This window comes from Oncorhynchus mykiss, chromosome 19, assembly GCF_057628025.1.
Source record: "Oncorhynchus mykiss isolate SJ-2025 chromosome 19, ASM5762802v1, whole genome shotgun sequence".
NCBI lineage: Eukaryota > Metazoa > Chordata > Actinopteri > Salmoniformes > Salmonidae > Oncorhynchus > Oncorhynchus mykiss.
The window spans coordinates 47,292,321-47,311,227 of record NC_143040.1 but is presented as its reverse complement, the minus strand read 5'-3'; the positions used below and the strand labels follow the sequence as shown (position 1 = coordinate 47,311,227).

The window sequence follows — 18,907 nt, the reverse complement described above, 5'->3', positions numbered from 1 at the left end:
TGACCCACTGGAATTGTGATACAGTGAACTATAAGTTAAATAATCTGTCTGTAAACGATTGTTGGGAAATGATTGGTCAGACCAGCGTTGAATACACCTTAGCACGTGTATTTCCTGTTTGACTTTTTGCCTGTAGGAAAGGAGGAGAAAAATGGAATCGTAATCTGATTTGCCTAAGGGAGGGCCTTGTCGGCGTCTCGAAAAGGCGAGTAGCAGTGATCTAATGTTTTTCCTAAGCGAGTACTACAGTCAATGTATTGACAGAACTTTGGTTGTGTTTTCCTCAAATTTGCTTTGTTAATCTTGATACTAGCCATCCCGGATCCGGGATCGTGAATACAGCCTCAAGCTCATTACCATAACGCAACGTTAACTATTCATGAAAATCGCAAATGAAATGAAATAAATATGCTAGCTCTCAAGCTTAGCCTTTTGTTAACAACACTGTCATCTCAGATTTTCAAAATATGCTTTTCAACCATAGCAAAACAAGCATTTGTGTAACAGTATTGATAGCTAGCGTAGCATTTAGCGGGCAACATTTTCACAAAAACAAGAAAAGCATTCAAATAAAATCATTTACCTTTGAAGAACTTCGGATGTTTTCAATGAGGAGACTCTCAGTTAGATAGCAAATGTTCAGTTTTTCCAAAAAGATTCTTTGTGTAGGAGAAATCGCTCCGTTTTGTTCAAAACCAAAAAAAAATACAAAAAAATAATAATAATTCAGTCATCAAAACGCCAAACTTTTTTCCAAATTAACTCCATAATATCGACTGAAACATGGCAAACGTTGTTTAGAATCAATCCTCAAGGTGTTTTTCACATATCTCTTCGATGATATATCGTTCGTGGAAGTCTGCTTTCTCCTCTGAATCCCATGGAAGAATGCTTGCAGCTGAAGATTACGCACCAATTTCGACAAAGGACACCGGGCGGACACCTGGTAAATGTAGTCTCTTATGGCCAATCTTCCAATGATATGCCTACAAATACGTCACAATGCTGCAGACACCTTAGGGAAACGGCAGAAAGTGTAGGCTCGTTCCTGGCGCATTCACAGCCATATAAGGAGACAATGGAAAACAGCGCCTCGAAACTTTTGCTCACTTCCTCTTTGAAGTTTCATCTTGGTTTCGCCTGTAGCATCAGTTCTGGGGCACTCACAGACAATATCTTTGCAGATTTGGAAACGTCAGAGTGTTTTCTTTCCAAAGCTGTCAATTATATGCATAGTCGAGCGTCTTTTCGTGACAAAATATTGCGCTTAAAACGGGCACGTTTTTTTTATCCAATAATGAAATAGCGCCCCCATAGATTCAAGAGGTTAAAGTCCCCAGCTACAATTAATGCAGCCTCAAGATATGTGGTTTCCAGTTTGCGTAAAGTCCAGTGTAGTTCCTCGAGGGCCGCCGTGGTATCGCCTTGAGGGGGAATATACAGTGCCTTGCGAAAGTATTCGGCCCCCTTGAACTTTGCGACCTTTTGCCACATTTCAGGCTTCAAACATAAAGATATAAAACTGTATTTTTTTGTGAAGAATCAACAACAAGTGGGACACAATCATGAAGTGGAACAACATTTATTGGATATTTCAAACTTTTTAACAAATCAAAAATTGAAAAATTGGGCGTGAACAATTATTCAGCCCCTTTACTTTCAGTGCAGCAAACTCTCTCCAGAAGTTCAGTGAGGATCTCTGAATGATCCAATGTTGACCTAAATGACTAATGGTGATAAATACAATCCACCTGTGTGTAATCAAGTCTCCGTATAAATGCACCTGCACTGTGATAGTCTCAGAGGTCCGTTAAAAGCGCAGAGAGCATCATGAAGAACAAGGAACACACCAGGCAGGTCCGAGATACTGTTGTGAAGAAGTTTAAAGCCGGATTTGGATACAAAAAGATTTCCCAAGCTTTAAACATCCCAAGGAGCACTGTGCAAGCGATAATATTGAAATGGAAGGAGTATCAGACCACTGCAAATCTACCAAGACCTGGCCGTCTCTCTAAACATTTAGCTCATACAAGGAGAAGACTGATCAGAGATGCAGCCAAGAGGCCCATGATCACTCTGGATGAACTGCAGAGATCTACAGCTGAGGTGGGAGACTCTGTCCATAGGACAACAATCAGTCGTATATTGCACAAATCTGGCCTTTATGGAAGAGTGGCAAGAAGAAAGCCATTTCTTAAAGATATCCATAAAAAGTGTCGTTTAAAGTTTGCCACAAGCCACCTGGGAGACACACCAAACATGTGGAAGAAGGTGCTCTGGTCAGATGAAACCAAAATTGAACTTTTTGGCAACAATGCAAAACGTTATGTTTGGCATAAAAGCAACACAGCTGAACACACCATCCCCACTGTCAAACATGGTGGTGGCAGCAGGGACAGCGAAGATGGTTAAAATTGATGGGAAGATGGATGGAGCCAAATACAGGACCATTCTGGAAGAAAACCTGATGGAGTCTGCAAAAGACCTGAGACTGGGACGGAGATTTGTCTTCCAACAAGACAATGATCCAAAACATAAAGCAAAATCTACAATGGAATGGTTCAAAAATAAACACATTCAGGTGTTAGAATGGCCAAGTCAAAGTCCAGACCTGAATCCAATCGAGAATCTGTGGAAAGAACTGAAAACTGCTGTTCACAAATGCTCTCCATCCAACCTCACTGAGCTCGAGCTATTTTGCAAGGAGGAATGGGAAAAAATGTCAGTCTCTCGATGTGCAAAACTGATAGAGACATACCCCAAGCGACTTACAGCTGTAATCGCAGCAAAAGGTGGCGCTACAAAGTATTAACTTAAGGGGGCTGAATAATTTTGCACGCCCAATTTTTCAGTTTTTGTTTGTTAAAAAAGTTTGAAATATCCAATAAATGTCGTTCCACTTCATGATTGTGTCCCACTTGTTGTTGATTCTTCACAAAAAAATAGGGTTTTATATCTTTATGTTTGAAGCCTGAAATGTGGCAAAAGGTCGCAAAGTTCAAGGGGGATGAATACTTTCGCAAGGCACTGTACATGGCTGTGACTATAATACAGAAGAGAATTCTCTTGGGAGGTAATACGGTCGGCATTTGATTGTGAGGTATTCTAGGTTGGGTGAAAAAAAGGACTTGAGTTTCTGTATGTTATCACAATCACACCATGAGTAGTTAATCATAAAACTAACACCCCCGACTTTATTCCTGTCTGTGTGATGAACCGAGAACACAGTATATCTCGAGAGAGCCATGATTCTGTGAAACAGAGTATGTTACAGTCCCTGATGTCGCTCTGGAAGGAGATGCTTGCCCTGAGCTCATCTACTTTATTGTCCAGAAACGGAACATTAGCGAGCAATATACTCGGAAGCGGTGGATGGTGTGTCCACCTCCTGAGTCGGACTAGAAGTCCACACCGAATACCTCTTCTCCGCCGGCGGCATCTTGGAGCAGCCTCTGTGATAAGTTCAATTGTTCTGTGGGTTACAAGATACAATTCGGGAAAGTCGTAATGCTGGTGAGTTACCGCCGCTCTGAAATCCAAAAGTTATTTCCGGCTGTATGTAATAACACAAAAATGTTTTGGGCTAATAATGTACACACAAAAAACAAAATACTGCAAAGTTGCTTAAGAGCTAGAAGCAGACTTGCCATGTCTGTTGTCGCCATATTTTATCATTGGCACAGTTGGCACTGCATTGGGGCAGATAGCCTTCTCCTGGCATCCACCAAACCCAGATTTGTCTGTCGGATGGTAAAGCCTGATTCATCAGTCCAGAGAACCTGTTTCCAGAGAATACGTCTCCACTGCTCTAGAGTCCAATGGCGGCGAGCTTTACACCACTCCAGCCAACGCATGGCATTGTGCATGGTGATCTTAGGCTTGTGTGTGGCTGTTCGGCTATGGAAACTAATTTCATGAAGCTCCCGACGAACAGTTCTTGTGCTGACATTGCTTCCAGAGACAGTTTGGAAATCGATAGTGAGTGTTGCAACCGAGGACAGAAGATATTTAAGTGCTGCACGATTCAGCACTCAGCGGTACCGTTCTGTGAGCTTGTGTGGCCTACCACTTCACGGCTGAGCCATTGTTGCTCCTAGACGTTTCCACTTCACAATAACAGCACTTACAGTTGACCGGGGCAGCTCTAGCAGGGCAGGACTTTGATGAACTGACTTGTTGGAAAGGTGGCATCCTATGATGGTGCCACATTAAAAATCAATGAGCTCTTCAGTAAGGCCATTCTACTGCCAATGTTTGTCTATGGAGATTGCATGGCATTGTGCTCGATTTTACACACCTGTCAGCAATGGGTGTGGCTGAAATAGCCAAATCTCCTAATTTGAAGGGTGTCCACATACACTATATATACAAAAGTATCTACTGAATGTCTATAATTCTAGTCGGCTACATGCATTGACGTTTTAGAATGATTGGCTGTCGCACCTGTGTTCTATCGAAACAGTCAAAAAACATAAGTTTCATTGGAGGAGGTCATGGTTTCCATTCGTCAATCAAAACACACACACCTACAGAGAACACAGAGGCACCTGTGAGTGCTTTAGGGTATGAAACACCGGTTGTACCTAAGGTTGGACACAAAGATCATTGCTCTGATCACAGGGAAAAGGGCAGCTGGTCTACAATAACAGGGCCTTCGCAGTGTCTCTGTCAGCCATAAAGGGTCCATTGAGCCCCAAGTTCAGTGATATTCAGAGGGCAATGAACGAGCTCCAGTCACTGGGACCTTTCAAAGGTCACTGGCATGACTGAATCTCCCCCTGACTCTATGGCTCATCTTTCTCAAAGTTTCCAAATTTAAACACAAAGAAGTGGGTGACATAGGCAGAGTTGTATCGAGGCATACGAGACCCAAATGATGTTGGTGTACTATTTGGTCCAGAGAACATAGTCTCAGACTTTCAGGATAGTGAGTAAGGCTTAACACATTTAATAATATCAACATCACATGACATGATGATGAGACACCAAGGGTAAATTACAGCAAACTGCTTAGTCAGGAATACAATTTAATTTGTAGTATTAACAATACCACTTTTATATCTCCAGTTTAAAGGGATAGCCCACTCAAAATACCTTTGGCTGTAGTCGATTTCCCAATACAGATTCCGGATGAAAACGGCAGGCATCTCACAATAATCTAACCAGTGATAGCATAATGCATTTCCCTTGAATTAAGAAAATGCTTTAATGACACTCACCTGGTATGATGAGAAAAAGCACTTTAGGTTGATTGCCAGAGTGTAGGTTACGGGTGCCGAATTTGAGCACTTCTGTGACAGCACCACAGCAGTATAGGTGCTCTGTGCAGGCCTCATCCTTATCCTCCATCACTGAGGATCCCATCTCAAAGGCTTAGCAAGAGAGAGAGGCACAAACAGGGTTATGTATTGTTATTTCATACTGTACATCTGTTAATGTTACATTATGTTTGTTATGCGACAAAAAACAGTTTTTTATTCATAGGATGAATATTGGGTACTAGCCTTCATTATTATGGAGATAATCAGACATTCACCCTATGAAATACATCCTATCCTTAGTAATAGCTTTACAGAAGTAGCCTAATATTTTCTATGCATCTCAACTGCACAGCTACTGTAGCTAATAGGGGCTGTCCTTTCGAGAATGGTCCAATTTGACTGAGATTAATAGAACACACTACACTCAACCTTTCACCTATTTGTTATCAGCTAAACGTGTTATGACACCCAGTCAGTGTAATACATTAGCTATATGACCTTATAAGCATTAGTTGAGCATTTAAGTAATCGTTTTTAGGTTGTCTGACATGACATGTCTTGCATTTGAAGTCAACCTAGATAACTTGTTAGCTCATTGCATATGAACATTTTTCTGTGAGCTGGCTAGCTAGCATTATGTTGCTAATAGGTCAGCTAGCTATATTTTCACAGCGATAATTACATACCAAATTACTTCTCGAAATGAAATGTTTTGCCGCAGCTACTGTATTCCAAATACTTTGCTACACAGAAGATGGTGATGCCTTAGTAGTGTGTGCCAGTGAGACTGAAGAAGCACGAGCGATAGCGCGCACCCGGCTTCGTGCTGGTCCAGTCTGACAGTCTTCCGTGTCGTTCCAGATTAGATTTCTACATTTTAACCCTGTTCAGCAAATTATCACACCGTGAAGACACGACCGCATGTGTGGGGATCTGAGCCCATTCAGCTGTGTATCAGATCTTTTAAAACATGGGAGCAGCGTTTAATACGGCTGAAATCCCATCAATACTTAACGATGTGATATTCTGCGCAACACAACTACAATATAAATGGTCTGAAACGTCGCCGTTTGCTTCGTCTTCTTCTTTCTCATTGAGGTTCAATACCAGTGTGGAAAACATTGTTTAGGTGCATTACCGCCACCTTCTGAGCTGGAGTGAAAACATTGTTCTTCAAACAAACAAAGCTATTTAATATAAAATAAAGTTGTTTCTGTCCTTACAGACCTTACAGTGAAATGCTTACTTACAAGCCCTTAACCAACAATGCTTTAAGAAATGTTTAACAAAAATAAGTGTTAAGTAAAAAATAGAAAATAAAACATAAAAGTAACAAATACTTAATTAAACAGCAGCAGTAAAATAACAATAGTGAGGCTATGTACAGGGGGTACCGGTACAGAGTCAATGTGCGGGGGCACCGGTTAGTAGCAGCAGCATAACAGCGGGGTCTGGGTAGCACTTTGATTAGCTGTTCAGGAGTCTTATGGCTTGGGGGTAGAAACTGTTAAGAAACCTTTTGGACCTAGACTTGGCGCTCCGGTACTGCTTGATCACGTTGAGGGAGAGGTTGTTATCCTGGCACCACACTGCCAGGTCTCTGACCTCCTCCCTATAGGCTGTCTCATCATTGTCGGTGATCAGACCTACCACTGTTGTGTCATCAGAAAACTTGATGATGGTGTTGGAGTTGTGCCTGGCCATGCAGTCATGAGTGAACAGGGAGTACAGGAGGGGACAGAGAATATTTAATGTTTGTTGTTGATGGGAATGCAGATGCCTCTGTCTGTCTGTGTGTGTGTGTGTGTGTGTGTGTGTGTGTGTGTGTGTGTGTGTGTGTGTGTGTGTGTGTGTGTGTGTGTGTGTGTGTGTGTGTGTGTGTGTCTGTGTGTGTGTGTGTGTGTGTGTGTGTGTGTGTGTGTGTGTGTGTGTGTGTGTGTGTGTGTGTGTGTGTGTGCTTTGATTTCAGGAAACATGTTAACATGCAGGACTGAGAGCCTCCCTCGGGAGAGGAGATAAAACTCTCCTCAACTCATTGGATCTGGCCTAAACCTAAATCAGTTAGCCACATTTCAGAGCTTTCACTATGTAGGGGCTGATATATGCCTGACCAGGTCCATAAAACAGCAGCTGGGCAATGATTGAGAAACATGTAAGAACCATAGCACACTTACAACCACTGAACATCACATCCATTGTCCAGCAAAATTCATGATCACAGTACTTACTGTTACACCTGCACCTTGTCAGATGGGACAGTACATTCAAAAGATGTCCTGTTTGGCTGTTGCATTTACATAGCAACTATCCGACCTCCCACCCCATCAATTTTTCTCTCTCTCTCTATCTCTCTCTCTCTCTCTCTCTCTCTCTCTCTCTCTCTATATGGACATTTTCCATATTCACGTTGGCGGGCTGCTGTCAGACATTTCCTGTTGAGTGTTACGCTGCACCAGCTGTGATCCCCAATGTGGCAAAGGTGATGCCCCCGTTGGCCATGAGTGGGGGAGCCGGGGATGTGCAGCCTACAGAGACACCTGCAAGTCATTTGGGTCCAGCTGTGAAGAGTTCACTCAAAGAGGAGCTAGGCTTGGCACTGTGCATCACAAAATTGGATGTGCTCCCAAACCTGCAGGGAGGGAGATCGGAGGCTCTCATGCAGCCTGTGGGAGGCAACAGTGGTGGTGAAGTTGCTGCTGTTTCCAATGGAATGTGGTGTGATGTGGTGTGGTGTGATGGGGTGGCTGAAAAGTTCCCAGACCTGAACTCCTTATTATTTAGAAGCCACAAGCTGGGAGCCGTTAATGTTTGAGGGCTGACGGAGAAGACAATATCAGCACATTGTGTGTAGCAATGAAACCACTCCTCCTCCTAGGTGGTGGGATGTCCCTCTCCTGCTGTCAAAGGTGCCTCTCTTCCATTTGCAGATTTGTTCTTTAGTTGTTTTTGGGGCATCCTTCTTAGTAAGGGAGGCGGAACATAACTTTACAGTAATGATACAAACAATAATGGAATTTGAAAAGCTTGCACAAAATTATCAGGAGTATCATGCTATAATATATCAAGTTTATATATCAAGTTGGTGTTAAGTCAGCTCAGATTGACTTAAGGAAAACCTTTTCATTTCAAGAGCAATGGGTGTCAGCAGGTGCGAGAAGAGAGCTGGCTGGCTTTGTCGTCTTTCTTAAGTACCAGTGTGTCTTCCCTAGAGGAATGGAAACTGACCTTATGACTAATATGATCCTGGTGCAAGGTGCTGATGACACCCAAATGCCAAGGTCTCTCAGGAGCAAGGCTGCATCTGATCTTAAAGGTCAAATTAGGACTGAGACGAAACATTGCAAGAATTTACAATAATTTATATGATTTTTATCAAATCAAATCAATTCAAAACAAATGTTATTTGTCACATGCGCCGAATACAACAACCTTACTGTGACATACTTACTTACAAGCCCTTAACCAACAATACAGTTCCAGAATTAGAGTTAAGAAAATATTTACTAAATAAACTAAAGTAAAAAAATCTAATCAGATCAAAAAAGTAACACAAGAAAATAACGTAACAATAACAAGGTTATATACAGGGGGTACCGGTATCGAGTCAATGTGCGGGGGAACAGGTTAGTTAAGGTAATTTGTAAAGTGACTATGCATATATAGTAAACAGTGAGTAGCAGCCATGTAAAAACAGAGGGTGGGGGGTCAATGTAAATAGTCCGATTGGACATTTGAATAATTGTTCAGCAGTCTAATGGCTTGTAGCAGCAGCGTAAAAGAGGGGTCTGGGTAGCACTTTGATTAGCTGTTCAGTAGTCTTATGGCTTGGGGGTTGAAACTGTTAAGAAGCCTTTTGGATCTAGACTTGCCACTCCGGTACCGCTTGCCGTGCGATAGCAAAGAGAATAGTCTATGACTTGGGTGACTGGAGTCTTTTGACAATTTTTGGGGCCTTCCTCTGACACCGCCTAGTATATAGGTCCTGGACGTCAGGAAGCTTGGCTGTATGCACTACCCTGTGTAGTGCCCTACGGTCAGATGCCAAGCAGTTGCCACACCAGGTGGTGATGCAACCGGTCAGGATGTTGAGGATCTGGTGACCAATACCAAATAATTTCAGTCTCCTGAGTGGGAATAGGTGTTGTCGTGCCCTCTTCACAACTGTGTTGGTGTGTTTGGACCATGATAGTTCGTTGGTGATGTGGACACCAAGGAACTTGAAACTCTTGACCCGCTCCACTTCAGCCCTGTTGATGTTAATGAGGGCCTGTTCGGCCCCCCTTTTCCTATAGTCCACAATCAGCTCCTTTATCTTGCTCACATTGAGGGAGAGGTTGTTGTCCTGGCACCACACTGTCAGATCTCTGACCTCATCCCTATAGGATGTCTCATCGTTGTTGGTGATCAGGCCTACCACTGTTGTGTCATCAGCAAATTTAATGACGGTGCTGGAGTCGTGCTTGGCCACACAGTTGTGGGTGAACAGGGAGTACAGGAGGGTACTAAGCACACACCCCTGAGGAGCCCCAGTATTGAGGATCAGTGTGGCAATGTGTTGTTGCCTACCCTTACCACCTGGGGGAGGCCCATCAGGAAGTCCAGGATCCAGTTGCAGAGGGAGGTGTTTAGTCCCAGGGTCCTTTAGTCCTTAGCTTTGTGATGAACTTTGTAGGCACTATGGTGTTGGACGCTGAGCTGTTGTCAATGAACAGCATTCTCACATAGGTGTTCCTTTTGTCCAGGTGGGAAAGGGCAGTGTGGAGTTTGATTAAGATTGCGTCATCTGTGGATCTGTTGGGGTGATATGCAAATTGGAGTGGGTCTAGGGTTTCCGGCATGATGGTGTTGATGTGAGCCATGACCAGCCTTTCAAACCACTTCATGGCTACCGACGTGAGTGGTACGTGGCGGTAATAATTTTGGCAGGTTACCCTCGCGTTCTTGGGCACAGGGTGTTGATGGTCTGTTTGAAAGATGTTGTTATTACAGACTCGGTCATGCAGAGGTTGAAAATGTCAGTGAAGACACTTGTCAGTTGGTTTGTGCATGCTTTGAGTACACATCTGGTAATCCGTCTGGCCCCGCGGCTTTGTGAATGTTGACCTGATTAACCTTTTTGGCATAGGGGGCAGCATTTTCACTTTTGGATGAATAGCGTTCCCAGAGTGAACTGCCTCCTACTCTGTCCCAGATGCTAATATATGCATATTATTATTAGTATTGGAGAGAAAACACTCTGAAGTTTCTAAAACTGTTTGAATGATGTCTGTGAGTATAACATAACTCGTATGGCAGGTGAAAACCCGAGAAAAATCCAACCAGGAAGTGGGACATCTGAGGTTTGTAGTTTTTCAAAGCTTGGCCTATCGAATACACATTGAGATATGGATAAAGTTGCACTTCCTACGGCTTCCACTAGATGTCAACCGTCTTTAGAAACTTGAATGAGGATTCTACTATAAAGGAGGGGCTCATGAGACCTCTTTGAGTCAGTGGTCTGGCAGTGTGCCTTGGTGTCATGACGCGTGCTCCCGACAGAGTCACCACTCGTTCCAGTGCTTTTCTTCAGACAAAGGAATTCTCCGGTTGGAGCATTATTGATGTTTTATGTTAAAAACATCCTAAATATTGATTCCATACATCGTTTGCCTTTTTTATTAAGGACTGTAACGGAACTTTTCGAGTTTTTGTCTGGACGAAGTGCCTGTGCCTCATGAAGATGGATTACTGGGCTGAACACGCTAACAACAAGTGGCTATTTGGACATAAATGATGGAATTTATGGAACATTATGGAACAAATCAGTCATTTACTGTCGAACCGAGATTCCTGGGAGTGCCTTCTGATGAAGATCAGCAAAGGTAAGTGAATATTTATGGTGTTATTTCTAACTTTGTTGAAAATGGTGGATATTCCTCTGGCTGTTTTGGGCTCTGACCGCCGTTCTCAGATGATACTTTTTCCGTAAAGTTTTTTTTAAATCTGCCACAGCGGTTGCATTAAGGAGAAGTCTATCTTTAATTCTGTGAATAACTGTATCTTTTATCAATGTTTATTATGAGTATTTCTGCAAAATCAGATGTTTGGGAATCAAAACATTACTGCACGTAAGGTGCCAATGTAAACTGAGATGTTTGATATAAATATGCACATTATCGAGCAAAACATACATACATGCATTGTGTAACATGATGTCCTATGAGTGTCATCTGATGAAAATCATCAAAGGTTAGTGATTCATTTTATCTATATTTCTGCTTTTTGTGACTCCTATCTTTGGCTGGAAAATGGCTGTGTATTTTTTGACTTGGCGATGACCTAATATGTTGTGCTTTCGCTGTAAAGCATTTTTGAAATCGGACATGATGGGTAAATTAACAAGATGTTTATCTTTCATTTGCTGTATTGGACTAGTTAATGTGTGAAAGTTACATATTTCTAAAAAATATTTTTGAATTTCTCGCACTGCCTTTTCAGCGGAATGTTGTCGCTAGCGGAACCCCTGCCCTAGAAAGGTTAAAGGTCTTGCTCACATTGGCTACGGAAAGCGTGATCACACAGTTGTCCGGGAACAGCTGGTGCTCTCATTCATGCTTCAGTGTTGCTTGCCTCGAAGCCAGAATAAAATGCATTTAGCTCGTCTGTAAGACTTGCGTCACTGGGCAGCTCGTGGCTTGGTTTCCCTTTGTAGCCCGTAATACTTTTCAAGCCCTGCCACATCTGATGAGCGTCAGAGCCGGTGTAGTAGGATTCAATCTTAGTTCTCTATTGACACTTTGCCTGTTTGATGTTTCGTCTGAGGGCATAGCGAGATTTCTAGAGTCCCACTCCTTGAAAGCAGCACCTCTAGCCTTGGTGCTAGAGCTTAGCTTAGCTTGGTGCGGATGTTGCCTGTATTTCATGGCTTCTGGTTGGGAAATGTACGTATGGTCACTGTGGGGACGACGTCGTCAATGCACTTATTGATGAAGCCGGTGACTGAGGTGGAATACTCCTCAATATCATTGGATGAATCCCAGAACATATTCCAGTCTGTGCTAGCAAACAGTCCTGTAGTGTAGCATCCACATCATCTAACCACTTCCGTATTGAGTGAGTCACTGGTACTTCCTGCTTTAGTTTTTGTAAGCAGGAATCAGGAGGATGGAATTATGGTCAGATTTGCCAAATGGAGGGTGAGGTGAGAGCTTTGTATGTGCCTCTGTGTGTGCAGTAAAGATGGTCTTGAGTTTTTTCCCCTCTGGTTGCACTTGTGACATGCTGGTAGAAATGAGGTAAAACAGATTTGCCTGCATTAAAGTCCCCGGCCACTAGGAGTGACACTTCTGTATGAGCATTTTCTTGTTTGCTAATGGCCTTACACAGCTCATTGAGTGTGGTCTTAGTGCCAGCATCGGTTTGTGGTGTTAAATAGACGACTATGAATAATATATATGACAACTCTCTTGGTAGATAGTGTGGTCTACAGCTTATCTTGAGGTATTCTACCTCAGGCGAGCAATACCTTGAGACTTCTTTAATATTAGTCATCACGCACCAGCAGTTATTGACAAATAGACCCACACCCACCCCTCGTCTTACCAGACGTAGCTGCTCTGTCCTGCCGATGCACGGAGAAGCCAGCCAGCTCTATATTGTCCGTGTTGTCGTTCAGCCATGCCTCTGTGAAATATAGGCTCTTACAGTTTTTAATGTCCCATTGGTAGGATAGTCTTAATCGTAGATTGTCCAGTTTGTTTTCTAATGACTGCACGTTGGCCAATAATACGGAGGGTAGTGGTGGTTTACCTACTCATCTGCAAATTCTTACAAGGCACCCCGCTCTCCTCCCTCTTTTCCTCCATCTTTTCTTCACGCTGATGACAGGGATTTAGGCCTTGTCTTGACAAAGCAGTATATCCTTTGCCTCTACTCATTAAAGACACACAGCTGACAATGTGCATGAGGAATATTATGGGAATGGGGTGGGGGTGTCACAGCGGATGTTTCATTCCCTTTTACGCACCCCGTAAATCACAGACATTTTGTTTTCTTTTGCAGCCTTGTTACTCCTTCATAGAAATTAGATTACTCAAGGCTGGCAGTAATCCAATTCAGGAATATTTAACAATAGGACATCTTATTAATGACCTCTGAAGTCACTTTAATATCTGGGCAATAGCTTGTGTTATAGTAACATTGTCAGTTAAGTCTTGCCACCTGTAGCATATTGTGGCACCCTCTGGGCAAGCCAGTAGGTGCACCGGTCACCTGCAGACATACAGTATGTATGATGCAATTCCACCAATGTCTGCTCGAGAAATAAGCCTATATGTGATCATGTTGGTATGACGATGTAATACGAAATGGGGTATTGGGAAGGGATGGGTTGTTCTATTTTTGCCTTTCATTTTGGGGTCAGGTGGGGAGAGCGGGGAGTGGGATTGAATAGCAGAAGAAAGTATGTGTTTACAACTGTATAACTCTATATACTCCATATGTCTTACTAGAAAAATATGAAAACAAATGTTTTGCTAGTGTCCAACACCAAAACACACCGTCATTTGTTGACTTCTATGAATATTTAAAGAAATATGATGTACTGCATGTTTGTTCCTGAAAATAAAGCCACACTGAACTTTTCATTTTTGACATTTTCTGAAATTGCTCATAATGAAGTAATACATGAAGCCAAAGTCCTTTCTGGTTCACCTTTCCAGCAATGATCTTGAACCTTTTTTAGTCGAATGTGAGTTATTTATAAGATAGAATGCATTTACATATTCTGATATTTTTGATGCCCATACAGTTTGATGTTTGAGCAAAACTCAAACATAAAACTTTTTGATAGACTACTGTGGGAAAAGCAGCACGCTCTGGCGACCAACACAGCCCTGAATTCCAAACAGGTGACAGCCACCATGCTTAGCAACATTTGTTATGGGCCCCTCTTCGGGAGAGTATATGAAATAGCTGTGGGGGGCATTAAGTGTCCAACCAGGTAACCAGGGGAAATAAGCAGGGGGAATGTGGCACACAGTATGAAAGAGGGCAAGAGGCTGTATGGGATATTTGGAGTGAGAAAGAAGGGAGGGCAAGAGGGAGAGAAGAGGCAGGGTGAAGGGTGAATAACTGGACCCAGCAAACAAAGGTTTTTAGCTTCCTATGTTGTAGACAGCTGAACTTCTAAAACTAGAAATATTCCAATGAGTTGGACGACCCTGCCATCTAAGGGCCACACTATTTCAACCTTAAGCTCCAACAAAAGAAGGATCTTGGAGTCTGTACTTTATGTGTGTGAACCGTCTTCCATTGTTGGGATGTAAGAATCCCACTTGAATGCATTGTTGACCATAACTTGGAATTGAACAATGCACAGTACTACACTTGTGCTGTAAAAATCCCCTTTTTGTCTCAATTAACATAGTCATCAAAAATAAACAACATGCTACATGAATTGTTAATTGTTCAGCAATTTAAAAATAAAACTCACTTTCAAATTTAACACAGAGATACATATATAATAACAGCTCAAACATGATGTATATATGTTAGTATAATATTTTTTGGTTTTCCATAGCAAAGTCAATGCAGTTAGCTGTTCTCATTCAAGTGGTGATAAGCATTGCTCACTCACTGCCTGATCTGCGTTGGCCACTCACCGAAAGGCTTCCAGAAGAAGGGAAGGGGAAAATCAACGTCCATCTTTTTCAAGGTTACTCTAATGTATGGAGCCATGCTTTACGACACCTGCTCAATTAGGTTGATAAATTCATTGAGTCCCCCATAAAAGTGAGACTGTAAAATAGCGGCAAGCTCCTTGAGGTCACTGTTCACACGCTCCATGGTCACCTCATTATAGGTTTCCTGGATCTTCATTTTGGCAGTATTTGTACTCGCCAACTTCAGATCTTGCCACAACCAAGATTTTGCGGGCCATTTCCTCGATTTCCTCCAATTTGAGGAACTCTCCTGCCATCTGCAGTTCATTCACTTCCTGGATCAGCTCTCCTGCCATCTGGAAACATAGTTGCAGGAGTTCATTCACTTCCTGGATCAGCTCCTCCAGACTCACATCCTCCAAGTCGCTCTCTTCGTCGGTTATATAATACTTGGTGGCTTTAATGGCAGACCTCAGATTGGCAACAATATTCTTTCCGTTGAAGACTACATTGCTACCAGAGAGGGGGAACTCAAAACATTTAATGAAACGTTCAATCTCAGTTATGGCCTCCATGAGATTTAAGAACCTTTGGGCAACCCGGTCAATGGCTGCAGACATAGAGCGACTGGCCCTCTCATAGACCTCCTGTCCAGAAAGTCTCTCCTCTAGTCCGGGAAAAGCGAAATTGGTCTCACGCATGAACGTAAGAACTGAAAACCTAGTGGATGCGTGTCACTCATATCAGTGATGTTGATAGACAGTATGTTGTCAGCTGCTAAACATCTCTCTCATAAAATTCTGTAGTGTATCGAGACACATTGGGACCTCATGATAGGCTCTCTCAAGGACGTTGGAGACAGTTCTTCAGCTTCATGGAGGCACGGTTTACATCGAAGCCAAAGTGAGCTATGTGATACGTGTTTATGAATTTGAGCAGCACATCTGTGATGGCAGGCATCTGCTCTTTGAGCCCTTCAATGGTGGAATGCATGGTATCCATATTCCAGGCAACCTGGAAACTCAACTTCTCAGAGCTCTTCAGAGTGGCTTTGACACTCACTATGTCTGTATCCTTGTCGGGGTTAGACTGGATAGATAAGGAACAAGAGGGGATCAGCATTTGTCTCATACCTTCAGTATAAACACTAAATATAGCAAAAATAATCCAATGTATTGTGTATTGTGTCCATAAAAAATAACATCTAGAAAATTCTAAGCTTTCATTATGACGATTTATAGTAAAGACGTTTGTAGTATGTGCAGTAAATAAAAGTGCCAGTAATTCAGGTGTTTCTTACCAGTTAGAGGCTGAACACTTTTCCATACACCTGTGAAGGTGACCTCCCTGTAAGAAGGAATATGAGGAAACCAACTGAAGCCATGAAAGTGGTGATGCCATCCTTGCGGGAAGCATCGCAGAAGCTCACACCAACATAGGTTTGGTTGGTGATATCCACATTAAAATTATGACAATATACCCTGAAAGATTGTCACGTTCTGACCTTAGTTCCTTTGTTTTGTCTTTTGTTTTAGTATGGTCAGGGCGTGAGTTGGGTGGGTTGTCTATGTTAGTTTTCTATGATTTGCTATTTCTGTGTTTGGCCTGGAATGGTTCTCAATCAGAGGCAGCTGCCAATCGTTGTCCCTGATTGAGATCCATGTTTAGGGAGCCTGTTTTCTGTTATTTGGTGTGTGTGATTTCTGTGGATGTTATTTTTTCTCGAACCGTTTCGTCCTGTTGTTTTGGACTGGGTCTTATAGCGCCCGTGTGTGTGGCGTTGACCGACACTGTTGCTTTGGGAATAAACTATCCACGTATCTACTACCCTGCTCTGACTCCTCTACCCACTACTTCTAGAAGTACTGACAGAAGCCCGCACCTTTTTACCATGGAGTCAGCAGGAGCAGTGACCACCCCTCTTCCATCGATGGAGGAGCGCGTCCTCCATCACACAGCCGTCCTCCATCGGATCGGTTCGGCGTTGGACCTGATGATGGAGAGGATGGAGCGATGGGAGAGTAGTGGTCTCCCGACATCCACCCCAGCTCCCACACAGACGACACAACCCACTCCTCCTCCGTCATCGTCTGGTCCCAGCGCATTGCGTCTCGTGCCCCCAAAGGAGTACGATGGAGTGGCGGCTGGGTGCCAGGGATTTTTGCTCCAGCTTGAGCTCTACCTGGCTACCGTTCGTCCGAATCCCTCGGGTGAAGAGAGTGTGAGCCTCCTCGTCTCCTGTTTGACGGGTAGAGCCCTGGAATGGGCCAACGCTGTCTGGAACGGCCCAGACTCTGGACCACTACCCGGAGTTCACCCGCCGTTTTCGGGCCGTGCTCAACCATCCACCAAGAAAGAACCAAGTAGCGTGGTGACGAGAGGCAGCGATACCTGGAGAACTGGACTTGGGAGGAGATATTAGATGGCAAGGGACCCTGGGCACAGGCTGGGGAATATCGCCGCCCCAAGGCAGAGCTGGAGGCAGCGAAAGCCGGGAGGCAGCGTTATGAGGAGGTTGCACAGCAGCGCGGCTGGAAGCCCGAGAGGCAGCCTCAAAAACTTATTGGGAGGGGCACACGGGGAGTGTGGCTAAGTCAGGTAGGAGACCTGAGCCAACTCCCCGTGCTTACCGTGGAGAGAGAGGGACCGGGCAGGTACCGTGTTATGCCGTGAGGCGCATGGTGTTCCCGGTGCGCGGGCATAGCCCGGTGCGGTACATTGCAGTGCCTCGTATTGGCCAGGCTAGAGTGAGCATCGAGCCATGTGCCATGAAGCCGGCTCAGTGCATCTGGTCTCCAGTGCGTCTCCTCGGGCCGGGGTACATGGCACGAGCCCTACGCATGGTGTCCCGGTTTGCCAGCATAGCCCAGTGCAGGCTATTCCACCTCGCCGCACTGGCCTGGCTACGGGGAGCATTCAGCCAGGTAGGGTTGGGCAGGCTCGGTGCTCGAGACCTCCAGTGCGCCTTCACGGTCCGGTCTATCCGGTGCCACCTCCACGCACCAGCCCTCCGGTGGCAGCCCCCCGCACCAGGCTGTCTCTCCGTCTCCTCCCTACAGGTGCTCCCGTCTGTCCAGCGCTGCCAGAGCCTTCCTCCTGCCCAGCGCTCCCAGAGTCTCCCGTCTGTCCTGAGCTGCCAGAGCCGCCCGTCTGTCAGGAGCTGCCAGAGCCGCCCGTCAGTCAGGAGCTGCCAGAGCCGCCCGTCAGTCAGGAGCTGCCAGAGCCGTCAGTCAGCCAGGAGCTGCCAAAGCCGTCGGTCAGCCAGGAGCTGCCAAAGCCGCCAGTCAGCCAGGAGCTGCCAGAGCCGTCAGTTAGCCAGGAGCTGCCAGAGCCGTCAGTCAGCCAGGAGCTGCCACGCCCAATTTTTCAGTTTTTGATTTGTTAAAAGTTTGAAATATCCAATAAATGTCGTTCCACTTCATGATTGTGTCCCACTTGTTGTTGATTCTTCACAAAAAAATACAGTTTTATATCTTTATGTTTGAAGCCTGAAATGTGGCAAAAGGTCGCAAAGTTCAAGGGGGCCGAATACTTTCGCAAGGCACTGTATGTTAATAATCAAATTGAAGCATATGGAATCGCTCTTCCGGAGAATCTTCAAATAATAGGAACAACTCAAAGAGCCAAAAGTTGCCGTAAAGATGATGACAGATGTGATTGATACTACAGCCTTCGATGATATAAAGTTCTTCAAGATATGAGAGATAGAGTTAACGGCAGAGGAGAGGAGGTACTCATCTATATGCAAAAGTCAAGTGACTCCTAAACCAACAAGGTCGGCTACATTTCTGTTCAGCAGAACAAACTAATTGAGAAAATCCGCAAGGTGGCCAAGGACCAAGATATATTAAACAAGATGCACTAAAGACAGCAGAGGTTGAGATTTCCTCCTTTTTAGTGCCTCTCTCACTGACCTCGTCATTCCCACCATCTAAATCAACCTGAACTGAACAGGCTGCAGGACAGCCTGTTCAGTTCAGGTTGATTTAGATGGGCGTGCAAAAT

General features: G+C 44.1%; 1 protein-coding gene across 1 annotated transcript in view; it reads right to left on the bottom strand.

The window, feature by feature from the left end:
• ldah (lipid droplet associated hydrolase) overlaps positions 1–6,370 on the bottom strand; it is a 73,938-nt gene extending 67,568 nt beyond the window's left edge. The window contains exons 1-2 of the mRNA XM_021574123.3: positions 5,948–6,370; positions 5,220–5,372 (exon numbers count right to left, since the gene is read on the bottom strand). Coding sequence (XP_021429798.1) covers positions 5,220–5,364 — 145 coding nt within the window. The 5' untranslated portion in view covers positions 5,365–5,372; positions 5,948–6,370. The remainder of the gene's footprint in view (positions 1–5,219; positions 5,373–5,947) is intronic.
• Between the last annotated feature and the right edge of the window lie 12,537 nt (positions 6,371–18,907).